Below are 15535 nucleotides of genomic sequence, written 5' to 3'. Positions count from 1 at the left end.
CACTACCCACCCAGCCACACTGTACCCACACTACCCACCCACCCTGTACCCCCCCACCCACCCACGCTGTACCCACCCTGTACCCTCCCACCCACGCTGTACCCACCCACGCTGCACCCACCCATTTCTCATTATCTCACTACTATGGGCCAGTTGGCGGCATTCTCTCACTGCTATGGGCCAGTTGTCACTGCTATGGGTTAGTTGGAGGCATCCTCTCACTGCTATGGGCCAGTTGTCACTGCTATAGGCCAGTTGTCACTACTATGGGCCAGTTGTCACTGCTATGGGCCAGTTGGAGGCATCCTCTCACTGCTATGGGCCAGTTGTCACTGCTATAGGCCAGTTGTCACTACTATGGGCCAGCTGTCACTGCTATGGGCCAGTTGTCACTGCTATGGGCCAGTTGGAGACATCCTCTCACTGCTATGGGCCAGTTGTCACTGCTATAGGCCAGTTGTCACTGCTATGGGCCAGTTGGCGGCATTCTCTCACTGCTATGGGCCAGTTGTCACTGCTATAGGCCAGTTGTCACTACTATGGGCCAGTTGGAGGCATCCTCTCACTGCTATGGGCCAGTTGGCGGCATTCTCTCACTGCTATGGGCCAGTTGGCGGCATTCTCTCACTGCTATGGGCCAGTTGGCGGCATTCTCTCACTGCTATGGGCCAGTTGTCACTGCTATGGGCCAGTTGTCACTACTATGGGCCAGTTTTCCCAGATTACGCCTCCTCGCCTAGTCCTGTACCAAATCATTGTATTTGTAACATCCTTGGTAAACAACAGGTGTAGACTAACAGTGACATTGTTACTTACGGGTTCTTCCCAACCATGCAGAGAGACAGAAAAGAGAAATAATAAAAAGATTAAACACACAGCGTATGTGATGAGTCAAAAAAAGTTTGGTCAAAAAGGGTCAATGCCGATATTCCGGGTAGCTGGTTAGCTAGCTGTTTAGCTAGCTGTTTAGCAAACTGTTTAGCTAGCTGTTTAGTCCTGCTGTTTAGCTAATTGTTTAGCCCTGCTGTTTAGCTAATTGTTTAGCAAACTGTTTAGCTAGCTGTTTAGCTCGCTGTTTAGCTAATTGTTTAGCAAACTGTTTAGCTAGCTGTTTAGCTAGCTGTTTAGCTCGCTGTTTAGCTCGCTGTTTAGCTCACTGTTTAGCTAATTGTTTAGCAAACTGTTTAGCAGTCTTAAGGCTTGTTCAGGTTCCTGTTGCTTCCAGACTTGGTGCACTGGCACTGCTTGCTGTTAAGTAGCAGAGTAAACAGTACATGACTTGGGTGGCTGGAGTCTTTGAAATGTTTTGTGACTTCCTCTGAAACCGCCAGGTATAGAGGTGCTAGGTGGCAGGAAGCTTGGCCCCAGCTATGTACTGGGTCGTAGGTCGCATGCACTACCCTCTGTAGCGCCTTGCAGTCGGATGCCGAGCATTTGTCACACCAAGCGGCGATGCAGCCAGTCAACATGCTCTCTGGAAAACAGACCCCTGTTGTCGTTTTAACAATTGATTAGCCTATATTTGGGAAAGCTTCTATTGTGGAATTGGAATGGAAAACACATCACCTGTCAGATGAATAATCCAATAGGCCGGTGAGTCAGGTGAGCTATCTGTTTGTTCTGTTACGTGGATAAGGAGTCCCGATTGGCTCTCTGCAGATTAACCTACAGATCCATACATTAAGTTTTCCACTGGAAGATTTCAGGTGTGTCTCTCTCCTAAGCCTAGACCTACACTGAGACACTGCAGACTCCTATGTCCTAACGTCGTTGTTTTAAAAGTGTATCTGTAACTTAAACATCCCTCTACTTACAGAGAGTAGCTAAGCCTAGACCTACACTGAGACATATACATATTAATAGGGGGCCAGTAACCAAAAGGTTGTGGGTTTGAATCCCGGGGCCGACGAGCTGAAAAACAAAAACAAATATGTCGCTGTGCCCTTGAGCAAGGAACTGAAACCATAATTGGGGGCACTGGACATTGGTGACCCTGGCCGTGACCCCACTCCCTGCGCTTGTCTCAGGGAGAGTTACGATACGCAAGAAAGACATTTCCATTCAAAACACTTGTACAAGTGTGTAACAGGACAAATTTAAGCACCCCGGCATTATTAGAATGATATTTTATGAGGTAGTCGGACTTTATGAGGAATTATATTTTCCAGGTCATGTGGCCTTGACGTGTGTGCTGTTCTTGTGTTGTTGTTGTTGGGGGGGAATGTATGGTGGCGTTCCCAAATGGCACCCTATTCCCTATATAGTGTCTTATGGGCTCTTGTCAAAGTAGTGCACTATATAGTGTCTTATGGGCTCTTGTCAAAGTAGTGCACTATATAGTCTCTTATGGGTTCTTGTCAAAGTAGTGCACTATATAGTGTCTTATGGGCTCTTGTCAAAGTAGTGCACTATATAGTGAATCAGTTTGGATGCTGTCGGAGCCCTGGGATAGGAAATACTTCAAATGCTGTTCTGCGTACGGCTAGTTCACTCACTCAATTAACCCTCTCGCTCTCTCTCGCGCTCTCCCTCTCGCTCACTCACTCTCGTGAGTGATAAATGTCAATGATCCCAAATGTGTTTAAACGTCACACCCCTAATAAGGCCTGAATAATGAACAATTCTGACTGACGTTGTTCTCTTCTCCTCTCTCTCTCCCCACCCTGCCTCACATCTCTCAGGTGGCTGTCGGAGGTGTGACGTCATCGCCCGGTGCTCTTCATCGAGGAGCCGGGATCTGATTGGTCCGTTTGGGTTGCGGCTGGCGGGCTGGCTCCTCCCCCTCCCGGCGGCAGCGTGCGTTCCCAGCTGCCTCCCTGCACCCCGCGCTCGCCCGGCCTGCTCGCCCATGCCCCCGCCACCCCCACCAGGCCCTCCAACGCCATGTGCCTTCCCCACGCCATGGAAGCAGCAATGGGGAAGCACGGAGCGAGTCAGGCAGGGTTAGGCCTCGGGGGGCTGGGCCAGGGGGGACGGCGGTGTGGAGGGGTACCACTAGAGCCCTTCGTACACCAGGTGGGAGGGCACACCAGTATGATGCGCTACGACGACCACACGGTGTGTAAACCCCTCATCAGCCGGGAGCAACGCTTCTACGAGTCGCTGCCTCCGGAGATGAAGGAGTTCACAGCAGAGTACAAAGGTAAGAGGAGGAACACACACACACACGTCAGAACCAAGCACTGGTAGTGTAATGTTACCTGACATGCTCTTAGTTAAACACACGTCAATCATCCATCCATCCATTCATTCATCTGTTCGTCCATCCATCCATTCATTCATCTGTTCATCCATCCATCCATTCATTAATCTGTTCATCCATCCATCCATTCATTCATCTGTTCGTCCGTCCATCCATTCATTCATCTGTTCATCCATCCATCCGTTCATTCATCTGTTCATCCATCCATCCGTTCATTCATCTGTTCATCCATCCATCCGTTCATTCATCTGTTCATCCATCCATCCGTTCATTCATCTGTTCATCCATCCATCCATTCATTCATCTGTTCGTCCATCCATCCATTCATTCATCTGTTCATCCATCCATCCGTTCATTCATCTGTTCATCCATCCATCCATTCATTCATCTGTTCATCCGTCCGTTTATCTGTTCATCCGTCCATTTATCTGTTCATCCGTCCATTCATCTGTTCATCAGTCCATCTGTTCATCCATTCATCCATCTGTTCATCAGTCCATCTGTTCATCCATTCGTCCATCTGTTCATCCATATGTTCATCCATCCATTCATTCATCTGTTCATCCATTCATTCATTCTGACCCAGTACAGAGGTGGGAGGAATATTCCAATGTCAAATGAATGTCCGTCTGTTCGGGTGATGAAAGTGAGTTGAGAGAGAGAGAGAACCGGAGCGCTCCTGCCTCGTGCCATGAAAAGCACTGTGGTTCATCACACGCTGACCGAGGTGCCACTGTGCAACAGTTCAGGGAGTGTTGTGCCACGCAAAACGGCCAAAATCACACTGGCAAAGGTATTACCGTCAGATGGCGACACTCCTACCCCTCCTAGGGTCCCTCCACTCCTACCCCTCCATTCCTACCCCTCCACTCCTTCCCCTCCACTCCTATCCCTCCTAGGGTCCCTCCACTCCTACCCCTCCTAGGATCCCTCCGCTCCTACCCCTCCTCTCCTACCCCTCCTAGGGTCCCTCCACTCCTACCCCTCCTCTCCTACCCCTCCTAGGGTCCCTCCTCTCCTACCCCTCCTAGGGTCCCTCCACTCCTACCCCTCCTAGGGTCCCTCCACTTCTACCCCTCCTAGGGTCCCTCCACTCCTACCCCTCCGCTCCTACCCCTCCTCTCCTACCCCTCCTAGGGTCCCTCCACTCCTACCCCTCCTCTCCTACCCCTCCTAGGGTCCCTCCTCTCCTACCCCTCCTAGGGTCCCTCCTCTCCTACCCCTCCTAGGGTCCCTCCACTCCTACCCCTCCTAGGGTCCCTCCACTCCTACCCCTCCTAGGGCCTCTCCACTCCTACCCCTCCTAGGGTCCCTCCACTCCTAGGGTCTCTCCACTCCTAAACGTTGCAGACAGAAGACAATGAGGTCTGATTCTCAACCAACATCGTTCCTGAGTGTGTTCTCTTGACGTGTCACACAGACAGCCTAGTTTCCTGTAGGATTCAGTCCTCGTCACCCACTCAGAGGCTTTCCCCTGCAGCCTTCAGAGAGAGAGAGAGAGAGAGAGCCTGTGGACCTTGATGCACACTGTCACTAAGTCTCCTGGGAAAAACAATGTCACACCCTGCCAAAAGTAGGACAGACCAGGAGTTCTCATAGGCTTTGATCTGATTCTCCGGTTGTCACGGTGTGGGTGTGGCCTTTTCTTGGCAGGTCTGACAGGACACAGAGTTCTCTATCTGAGAGAGGAGACAGGATGTTATAACTATAATATCAGGCAGACGTTAACATTAGCCACGCTGTCTATGTATCTACAAGAGGACAGAGCTAACTAGAACAAAACAGGACCATGATTCTTTGGGATATTCACAAAATGAATCCATAGACTTGGAGCAGGGATTGTTGACATATATATTCCACATTTTGTTTGTTGAAGCATAATTGAGAAATAATTGATCAAAGTTTGCATAATACATTTACCCAGGCTTCCTTTAAGACTCCGTGATGTTTAATCTGTAGGTGCTACCATTTACCCAGGCTTCCTTTAAGACTCCATGATGTTTCATCTGTAGGTGCTACCATTTACCCAGGCTTCCCTTTTAAGACTCCATGATGTTTAATCTGTAGGTGCTACCATTTACCCAGGCTTCCTTTAAGACTCCATGATGTTTGATCTAGGTGCTACCATTTACCCAGGCTTCCCTTTTAAGACTCCATGATGTTTCATCTGTAGGTGCTACCATTTACCCAGGCTTCCTTTAAGACTCCGTGATGTTTAATCTAGGTGCTACCATTTACCCAGGCTTCCCTTTTAAGACTCCATGATGTTTAATCTGTAGGTGCTACCATTTACCCAGGCTTCCTTTAAGACTCCGTGATGTTTCATCTGTAGGTGCTACCATTTACCCAGGCTTCCCCTTTAAGACTCCATGATGTTTAATCTGTAGGTGCTACCATTTACCCAGGCTTCCTTTAAGACTCCGTGATGTTTAATCTGTAGGTGCTACCATTTACCCAGGCTTCCTTTAAGACTCCATGATGTTTCATCTGTAGGTGCTACCATTTACCCAGGCTTCCTTTAAGACTCCGTGATGTTTCATCTGTAGGTGCTACCATTTACCCAGGCTTCCTTTAAGACTCCATGATGTTTCATCTGTAGGTGCTACCATTTACCCAGGCTTCCTTTAAGACTCCGTGATGTTTCATCTGTAGGTGCTACCATTTACCCAGGCTTCCTTTAAGACTCCATGATGTTTCATCTGTAGGTGCTACCATTTACCCAGGCTTCCCCTTTAAGACTCCATGATGTTTAATCTGTAGGTGCTACCATTTACCCAGGCTTCCCCTTTAAGACTCCATGATGTTTAATCTGTAGGTGCTACCATTTACCCAGGCTTCCCTTTTAAGACTCCATGATGTTTGATCTAGGTGCTACCATTTACCCAGGCTTCCCTTTTAAGACTCCATGATGTTTCATCTGTAGGTGCTACCATTTACCCAGGCTTCCTTTAAGACTCCATGATGTTTAATCTGTAGGTGCTACCATTTACCCAGGCTTCCCTTTTAAGACTCCATGATGTTTCATCTGTAGGTGCTACCATTTACCCAGGCTTCCCTTTTAAGACTCCATGATGTTTCATCTGTAGGTGCTACCATTTACCCAGGCTTCCCCTTTAAGACTCCATGATGTTTAATCTGTAGGTGCTACCATTTACCCAGGCTTCCTTTAAGACTCCATGATGTTTGATCTAGGTGCTACCATTTACCCAGGCTTCCTTTAAGACTCCATGATGTTTAATCTAGGTGCTACCATTTACCCAGGCTTCCTTTAAGACTCCGTGATGTTTAATCTAGGTGCTACCATTTACCCAGGCTTCCCCTTTAAGACTCCATGATGTTTAATCTGTAGGTGCTACCATTTACCCAGGCTTCCTTTAAGACTCCGTGATGTTTAATCTAGGTGCTACCATTTACCCAGGCTTCCCCTTTAAGACTCCATGATGTTTCATCTGTAGGTGCTACCATTTACCCAGGCTTCCTTTAAGACTCCATGATGTTTGATCTAGGTGCTACCATTTACCCAGGCTTCCTTTAAGACTCCATGATGTTTAATCTGTAGGTGCTACCATTTACCCAGGCTTCCTTTAAGACTCCATGATGTTTGATCTAGGTGCTACCATTTACCCAGGCTTCCCTTTTAAGACTCCATGATGTTTAATCTGTAGGTGCTACCATTTACCCAGGCTTCCCTTTTAAGACTCCATGATGTTTGATCTAGGTGCTACCATTTACCCAGGCTTCCTTTAAGACTCCATGATGTTTGATCTAGGTGCTACCATTTACCCAGGCTTCCCCTTTAAGACTCCATGATGTTTCATCTGTAGGTGCTACAAAGCAGACATTTGTGTCATAAAAACCTTTACCGTTTTGTTCTTAATAATGAGTAGTATTTTGATTTCAGTAACAGTTTTCTTACATTTCTTTTTTTCTTTTTTTATATTGAAAATATCTTTGATTTGGCTAATCTTTCAGTATATTGCTGAACGTAATATACTCTACGTGCAAAGTGTGACTAACTGATGAGGGTATTTTTCTTCATTTACGGTGGGTCCGTGTTTCTAAATCCTGAGTAAATCACAGTGTTATAATGCACGTAGAGCAGCACGCCTGCCTCCCCAGCCAGCCATCTGTGTTTGGGATGGCATCATTTGGTCTAATCAATCATTTTGAGTTAGACAGCTATTAAAAGCACTGCAGTGGAAATAGCTGTGGTGTTGGCTCTCGTCTGACTGTGGTCGGTGGTTCTGCCTCTGGCTGTGGTCTGTGGTGTTGGCTCTGGTCTGGCTATGGTATGTGGTGCTGGTTCTGGTCTGGCTATGGTCTGTGGTGTTGGTTCTGGTCTGGCTGTGGTCTGTGGTGCTGGTTCTGGTCTGGCTATGGTCTTTGGTGTTGGCTCTCGTCTGGCTATGGTCTGTGGTGTTGGCTCTCGTCTGGCTATGGTCTGTGGTGTTGGCTCTCGTCTGGCTGTGGTCTGTGGTGTTGGTTCTGGCTGTGGTCTGTGGTGTTGGCTCTTGCTGTGGTCTGTGGTGTTGGCTCTCATCTGGCTGTGGTCTGTGGTGTTGGCTCTGGTCTGGCTGTGGTCTGTGGTGTTGGCTCTCGTCTGCCTGTGGTCTGTGGTGTTGGCTGTGGTCTGTGATGTTGGCTCTCGTCTGCCTGTGGTCTGTGGTGTTGGCTCTCGTCTGTGGTGTTGGCTCTCGTCTGCCTGTGGTCTGTGGTGTTGGCTCTCGTCTGCCTGTGGTCTGTGGTGTTGGCTGTGGTCTGTGGTGTTGGCTCTCGTCTGCCTGTGTTCTGTGGTGTTGGCTCTCGTCTGCCTGTGGTCTGTGGTGTTGGCTCTCGTCTGCCTGTGGTCTGTGGTGTTGGCTCTGGTCTGGCTGTGGTCTGTGGTGTTGGCTCTGGTCTGGCTGTGGTCTGGTCTGGCTCTGGTCTGTGGTTCCTGTAGGAGGAGGCAGTGAGAGATCTGTACCGTGTCACTCAGCGGTTAATTTTAGGAGAATGTACTGTTCTATTTCCTGACAGAGGACTTGAGGTCACACTCTAACATACCTGGTATCCGTCAGGAGGAGAAAGGGTACGGTATTACATGATGTCCTCGTAGGAGGCTTTATTCACAGACTTTATTGTTGCTCTAGGTGGATAGACGTTGAATAGGTCCAACTATTTTTTTCCCCCCCTTTTTTATTTAAAAAAAAAAATGTTGGTCTTGCTTACTATACTGACATACATTGAAATCCAACAGAGTAGAACCTCAATTTACTGAGTGCTGCCAGGTGTATATATATATACTAGAGGTCGACCAATTATGATTTTTCAAAGCCGATACCGACTATTGGAGGACCAAAAAAGCCGATACCGATTATTCGGCCGATTTTAAAATAAATTTAAAATAATAATAATAAAAAAAAAAATATTTCAACATTTTATTTGTAATAATGACAATTACAACAATACTGAATGAACACTTATTTTAACTTAATATAATGCATCAATAAAATAAATGTAGCCTCAATTAAATTATGAAACATGTTCAATTTGGTTTAAATAATGCAAAAACAAAGTGTTGGAGAAGAAAGTAATATGTGCCATGTAAAATGTGTGCCATGTAAAAGAGCTAACGTTTCAGTTCCTTGCTCAGAACATGAGAACATAATGAAAGCTGGTGGTTCCTTTTAACATGAGACTTCAATATTCCAAATGTAAGAGGTTTTAGCTTGTAGTTAATATAGTATTTATAGGACTATTTCTCTCTATACCATTTGTATTTCATATACCTTTGACTATTGGATGTTCTTATAGGCACTATAGTATTGCCAGTGTAACAGTATAGCTTCCGTCCCTCTCCTCGCCCCTACCTGGGCTCGAACCAGGAACACATCGGCAACAGCCACACTCGAAGCAGCATTACCCATCGCTCCACAAAAGCCGCGGCCCTTGCAGCGCAAGAGGAATAACTACCCCAAATCTAAAAACGAATGACGTTTGAAACGGTATTAGCGCACACCCAGCTAACTAAAGTGCTGTTTGAATGAATGATTACGGGCCTGCTGCTGCTCAGTCAGACTGCTTTATCAAATCATACTTAATTATAACATAATAACACACAGAAATACGAGCTTTTGGTCATTAATATGGTCGAATCCGGAACCGTTCGGTATTTTATCTAACGTGGTTGGCCATCCTGCACACCCAGCATCTCTCTAGGAGGATGGTTGGCCATCCTGCACACCCAGCATCTCTCCAGGAGGATGGTTGGCCGTCCTGCACACCCAGTATCTCTCCTTAAGGATGGTTGGCCATCTTGCACACCCAGTATCTCTCCTTAAGGATGGTTGGCCATCTTGCACACCCAGTATCTCTCCAGGAGGATGGTTGGCGACCCTGCAACACAATGTATATAGACTCTCTTTTTTTTTCTACTGTGTTATCTTGGCCAGGTCGCAGTTGCAAATGAGAACTTGTTCTCAACTAGCCTACCTGGTTAAATAAAGGTGTTCTCAACTTGCCTACCTGGTTAAATAAAGGTGTTCTCAACTGGCCTACCTGGTTAAATAAAGGTGTTCTCAACTGGCCTACCTGGTTAAATAAAGGTGTTCTCAACTAGCCTACCTGGTTAAATAAAGGTGTTCTCAACTAGCCTACCTGGTTAAATAAAGGTATTCTCAACTAGCCTACCTGGTTAAATAAAGGTGTTCTCAACTAGCCTACCTGGTTAAATAAAGGTGTTCTCAACTGGCCTACCTGGTTAAATAAAGGTGAAATTAAAATAAAATAAATTTAAAAAACAATGCAATTACAACCAAATAGTTTTTGTCTTCTATAAAATGATTCCCTCATTCAATGAACCAGGGATCAAATGGCTAAGATGGGTGAGGTAGCAAACTAAGATATTTATCTATTTGTAAGGTCAAAAATATGCCATGTTCAGAGGAGACCTTGACCTTATAGGAGTTACTTTAGGACATGGCACATGACATTGACCATAATTCACACTAATAGTTAACTAGCGAGAACCAGCCAAACTACACAATATGTTTGGAATTGGCTATCTTGTTAGTCTGTTGTGTTTTCATTATTTTACCTGCTGTGTAATGTCTCTCTCCTCTGGCTATGGGCCACAGGCACACACAGGTGATGCACACATCACTTTCCCAGGATTTTCATTGCTGACCAAAAATGAGCTACAACTGGACAAATAACTCACTAACTAGCAATGAATTTCTAAAATTATCTAAAAAAAAAAAAACCCTGCATGATTTTAAAAACGGCTTGTTCCTGTCAATGCAGGTCTACAATAATTATACTCTGAGATTGGGAGGACAGTGTGTAAAACATTACATCTGGAGGCCATTGATCCAGTTCTGATGGGACTGGCCTAATTGTTTGATATAGTTTTTGTATATTTTTTTAAATATATTTTTATTTTTACTTAACTATATTCATCTTGTCTGTTTTTTTCAACTTCCCCCGGGTAATCGGACGAGCGAATTTTCAACTTTTAAATTAAAAGTAACCTAGTTAATATGAAGTGGAAAAGTAGCTGGCTGAAAATGAGTAACCGGCTGATGAGGTAACTGCCGGTGCTAATGGAAAACACTGTCAACGTGGTCCTATTGAGTTAGATCAACGTGGTCCTATTGAGTTAGATCAACGTGGTCCTATTGAGTTAGATCAACGTGGTCCTATTGAGTTAGATCAACGTGGTCCTATTGAGTTAGATCAATGTGGTCCTATTGAGTTAGATCAACGTGGTCCTATTGAGTTAGGTCAATGTGGTCCTATTGAGTTAGATCAACGTGGTCCTATTGAGTTAGATCAACGTGGTCCTATTGAGTTAGATCAATGTGGTCCTATTGAGTTAGATCAACGTGGTCCTATTGAGTTAGGTCAACGTGGTCCTATTGAGTTAGGCCAACGTGGTCCTATTGAGTAAGAGCAACGTGGTCCTATTGAGTAAGAGCAACGTGGTCCTATTGAGTAAGATCAACGTGGTCCTATTGAGTTAGGTCAACGTGGTCCTATTGAGTTAGGTCAACGTGGTCCTATTGAGTTTGGTAGGTAGCCTAGCAGTTAAGAGCGATGGGTTTTTGGTTCGAATCCCCGAGCCGAATAAGTGAAAAATCTGTATGTGCCCTTGAGCAAGGCACTTAACCCTAATTGTTCCTGTAAGTGGCTCTGGATAGGACTGTAGGCTAAATGCAGTGGTGGTCTAAAGCAGAGGTGTCACTACAGACCCTGGTTCGATTCCAGGCTGTATCACAACCGGCCAGGGTTTGGGAGTCCCATAGGGCGGTAGCGCAATTGTCCCAGCGTCGTTAGGGTGTCTCTACTGCAGAGACTTTGATATTACCGAACGCAATCGATATGGTGGAAAAAAGTGAATCAGTGGATCCAGGGGAAAGAATTCTTATTGGAGTCTTTCAAAAGAGAACCATGCCCCCTTCCGTCAGGCCGTGCATGTTTCTAACACAAAACGGCAACGGTTAGTGTCCCCACTTGAGTGACGACTGCTCACCTCCAATGCTTGGATGAGCACTTTGGGACCTACTTCCCAATCCGTTTGACTGTGATCCTGGCTCAGTTGATATGCCAGTAAGTGAAATCGAACAGCTGAAGGAACTGCATTCACAGGTCACGACGGAGGAGCTTTGGTTTCTGACTCTGAGCATTAATGCCGCTTTCGAAACAACTTGGAACTCGGATAACTCCAACTTCAGTGTGTTCAAGACAACTAGGAACTTGGGGGGGGGGGGGGGGGGGGGGCGGACTACCTCCGACTGGGGGAAATAATTTTGAATGGTCATCCAACTCAGGAACTCTGGAGTTCCGACTTGAAGATTCATGACATCATGATTTGACCTAGTTTTTTCCCGACTTTCCTAGTTGTCTTGAAAGCACCATAAAACTCATTAGTACCCTTCTCCAGCTCATATCTGTGTGAACCTGGATTCAGTGCGCTCGTCTGTGCATTAAAACCCAATATCCATCCAGGTTGGATTTGACAGTAGAGATGAGGTGTGCGCTATCAACCACGCCCCCTGACATGCGTCAAACACACCCATCTCATTAGTGGAGGTGAGATAAGATGTGTCAGACTCATTTTCAATTGACTGTCACAGCCCCACATGAACAGTATGTGATGGTGAGTTGAGAAGACAATCAGAAATACTGCTAGAATGTTTTACAATTGACTTCCAAAGCCCCAAATAAAACAAGGTAAACATTGGCCGTTAACTACAGTGCATTTGGAAACGTTCCAGCCTCAATCTACACACGATACCCCATAACGACAAAGCAAAACCAGGTTTTTAGAAATGTTTGCAATTTTTTTATTTTTTTAAATCAACTGACATATCACACAAGTATTCAGACCCTTTACTCTGTACTTTGTTGAATCACTTTTTGCAGTGATTACAGCCTCAAGTATTCTTGGGTATGATGCTACAAGCTTGGCACACCTGTATTTGGGGAGTTTCTCCCATTCTTCTCTGCAGATCCTCTCAAGCTCTGTCAGGTTGGATGGGGAGCGTTGCTGCACAGCTATTTTCAGGTCTCTCCGGAGATGTTTGATCGGGTTCAAGTCAGGGCTCTGATTGTGCAACAAGGACATTCAGAAACTTGTCCCGAAGCCACTCCTGTGTTGTCTTGGCTGCGTGAATAGGGTCGTAGTCCTGTTGGAAGGTGAACCTTGGCCCCAGTCTGAGGTCCTGAGCGTTCTGGAGCAGGTTTTCATCAAGGATCTCTGTACTTTGCTTCGTTAATCTTTCCTCGATCCTGACTAATCTCCCAGTCCCAGTCCCTGCCACTGAAAACATCCCCACAGCATGATGCTGCCACCACCATGCTTCACCGTAGAGATGGTGCCAGGTTTCCTCCAGATGTGACGCTTGGCATTCAGGCCAAAGAATTCAATCTTGGTTTCATCAGACCATAGAATCTTATTGTTCATGGTCTGAGAGTCTAGGTGCCTTGTGGCAAACTCCAAGTGGGCTGTCATGTGCCTTTTACTGAGGAGTGGCTTCTATTTGGCCACTCTAAAGGCCTGATTTGATTGAATGCTGCAGAGATGGTTGTCAATCTGGGAAGTTCTCCCATCTCCACAGAGGAACTCTGGTGCTCTGTCAGAGTGACCATCGGGTTCTTGGTCACCTCCCTGACCAAGTCCCTTCTCCCCCGATTGCTCAGTTTGGCCAGGCGGCCAGATCTAGGAAGAGTCTTGGTGGTTCCAAACTTCTTCCATTTAAGAATGATGGAGGCCACTGTGTTCTTTGGGACCTTCAATGCTGCAGACATTTCTTTGGTACCCTTCCCCAGATCTGTGCCTTGACACAATCCTGTCTCGGAGCTCTACGGACAATTCCTTCGAACTCATGGCTTGGCTTTTGCTATCAACTGTGGGACATTAAATATAATTATTTGTGCCTTTCCAAATCATGTCCAATCAATTGAATTTACCACAGGTGGACTCCAATCAAGTTGTTGAAACATCTCAAGGATGACCAATGGAAACAGGATGTACCTGAGCCCAATTTCGAGTCTCACAGCAAAGGGTCTGAATACGTCTGAATATTTCTGTTTATATTTCATGAATTTGCAAACACTTGCTTTGTCATGGGGTATTGTGTGTAGATTGATGAGGGAGAAAAATGTATATATTGTGGAATAAGGCTGTAACGTAACATGAGGAAAAAGTGAAGGGATCTGAATACTTTACATTATTTATTTCCCATGGTTGGGGTCGCGAGAATTTTCAGATATCAAAATGGGGTTGTGGGCCAAAAAAAAAGTATGGGTACCTCTGAGTTGGATCGACATGGCCCTATGGGAACCCCTGAGTTGGATCGACATGGCCCTATGGGAAGCCCCGAGTTGGATCGACATGGCCCTATGGGAACCCCTGAGTTGGATCGACATGGCCCTATGGGAAGCCCTGAGTTGGATCGACATGGCCCTATGGGAAGCCCTGAGTTGGTTCGACATGGCCCTATGGGAAGCCCTGAGTTGGATCGACATGGCCCTATGGGAAGTCCTGAGTTGGATCGACATGGCCCTATTCCGTGCTGCTGAGCTCAGTTAGCTGTTGTTGCATGAAAGAGAAGACGGGCCCATATTCATAAAAAGTCTCAAAATAGGAGTGCTGATCTGGGATCAGGTCCCATCGGTCCATGTCTTCTTGTTTGTTATGTTGTAGTGCTGATCTGGGATCAGGTCCCATCGGTCCATGTCTTCTTCTTTGTTATGTTGTAGTGCTGATCTGGGATCAGGTCCCATCGGTCCATGTCTTCTTGTTTGTTATGTTGTAGTGCTGATCTGGGGATAAGGTCCCATCGGTCCTTGTCATGTTGTAGTGCTGATCTGGGATCAGGTCCCATCGGTCCATGTCTTCTTGTTTGTTATGTTGTAGTGCTGATCTGGGATCAGGTCCCATCGGTCCATGTCTTCTTGTTTGTTATGTTGTAGTGCTGATCTGGGGATAAGGTCCCATCGGTCCTTGTCATGTTGTAGTGCTGATCTGGGATCAGGTCCCATCGGTCCATGTCTTCTTGTTTGTTATGTTGTAGTGCTGATCTGGGATCAGGTCCCATCGGTCCATGTCTTCTTCTTTGTTATGTTGTAAAAGGTGAAGATTTTTGAATATGTGCTCATGCCAGGGGCTCACCTGGGATTGAACCAGTCTGTGTGTAAGAGCTTTGAACACACACACAGGCTGAATATTTAATGGTCATTAAACTGATCCCTGACAGAATTAGCTGTCTGTTTCAGGAGTACAGTTACACTGCTGTGCTCACATAATCACGTTTTCTCCTCTTACGCTCTCTGGCTGTCTCTCACTTACACACGTAAGCACAGATGGTCCTCCCCTGACATCAGCCCTGTCTCCATTGGCTAAGCGGTGTTGAACCCTGGTCGGCTGGTGACATCATCTAGGCCGGATCTGAGAGTCTAAAACCTTAGCTGCTGTCTAACCATCCATCCATCCATCCATCCATCTCTATCCATCATTCATCATCTATCTATCCATTATCCATCATCTATCTATCAAGAGTCAGCAGGAGAGGAGAGGCTAAGAGCATTTACCCACTGCTGCCCTTCCCCATCCAACCTGATACTTCCCCCGCCCTGCCGTCCCCCCCCGCTCTGTTGTCCCCCGCTCTGCCGTCCCCCGCCCTGTCGTCCCCCGCCGCCCTGCCGTCCCCCGCCCTGCCGTCCCCCGCCCTGCCGTCCCCCGCCCTGTCGTACCCCACCCTTCCCTACACCACCCCATCCTTCCCTGCCCTAGCTGTGTTTTTTTGTAGCCCACGTGGGAGAGTTTGTAAAACTGACAAGGCTACATTGTAG

At 46.5% G+C, this 15535-nt stretch overlaps 1 protein-coding gene across 3 annotated transcripts in view; it reads left to right on the top strand.

The window, feature by feature from the left end:
- The window catches only part of LOC139413910 (spidroin-2-like), a 70321-nt gene that overhangs the window by 37074 nt on the left and 17712 nt on the right, over positions 1-15535 (top strand). For all 3 annotated transcript variants that reach the window (XM_071161761.1, XM_071161759.1, XM_071161760.1), the window contains exon 2: positions 2682-3142. In XM_071161761.1, coding sequence (XP_071017862.1) covers positions 2884-3142 — 259 coding nt within the window. In that variant the 5' untranslated portion in view covers positions 2682-2883. The remainder of the gene's footprint in view (positions 1-2681; positions 3143-15535) is intronic.

The sequence above is a fragment of the Oncorhynchus clarkii genome, chromosome 7 (assembly GCF_045791955.1).
Source record: "Oncorhynchus clarkii lewisi isolate Uvic-CL-2024 chromosome 7, UVic_Ocla_1.0, whole genome shotgun sequence".
NCBI classification, from domain to species: Eukaryota; Metazoa; Chordata; class Actinopteri; order Salmoniformes; family Salmonidae; genus Oncorhynchus; species Oncorhynchus clarkii.
The sequence above is the reverse complement of the archived record's forward strand: the minus strand, read 5'-3'. Positions and strand labels throughout refer to the sequence as shown.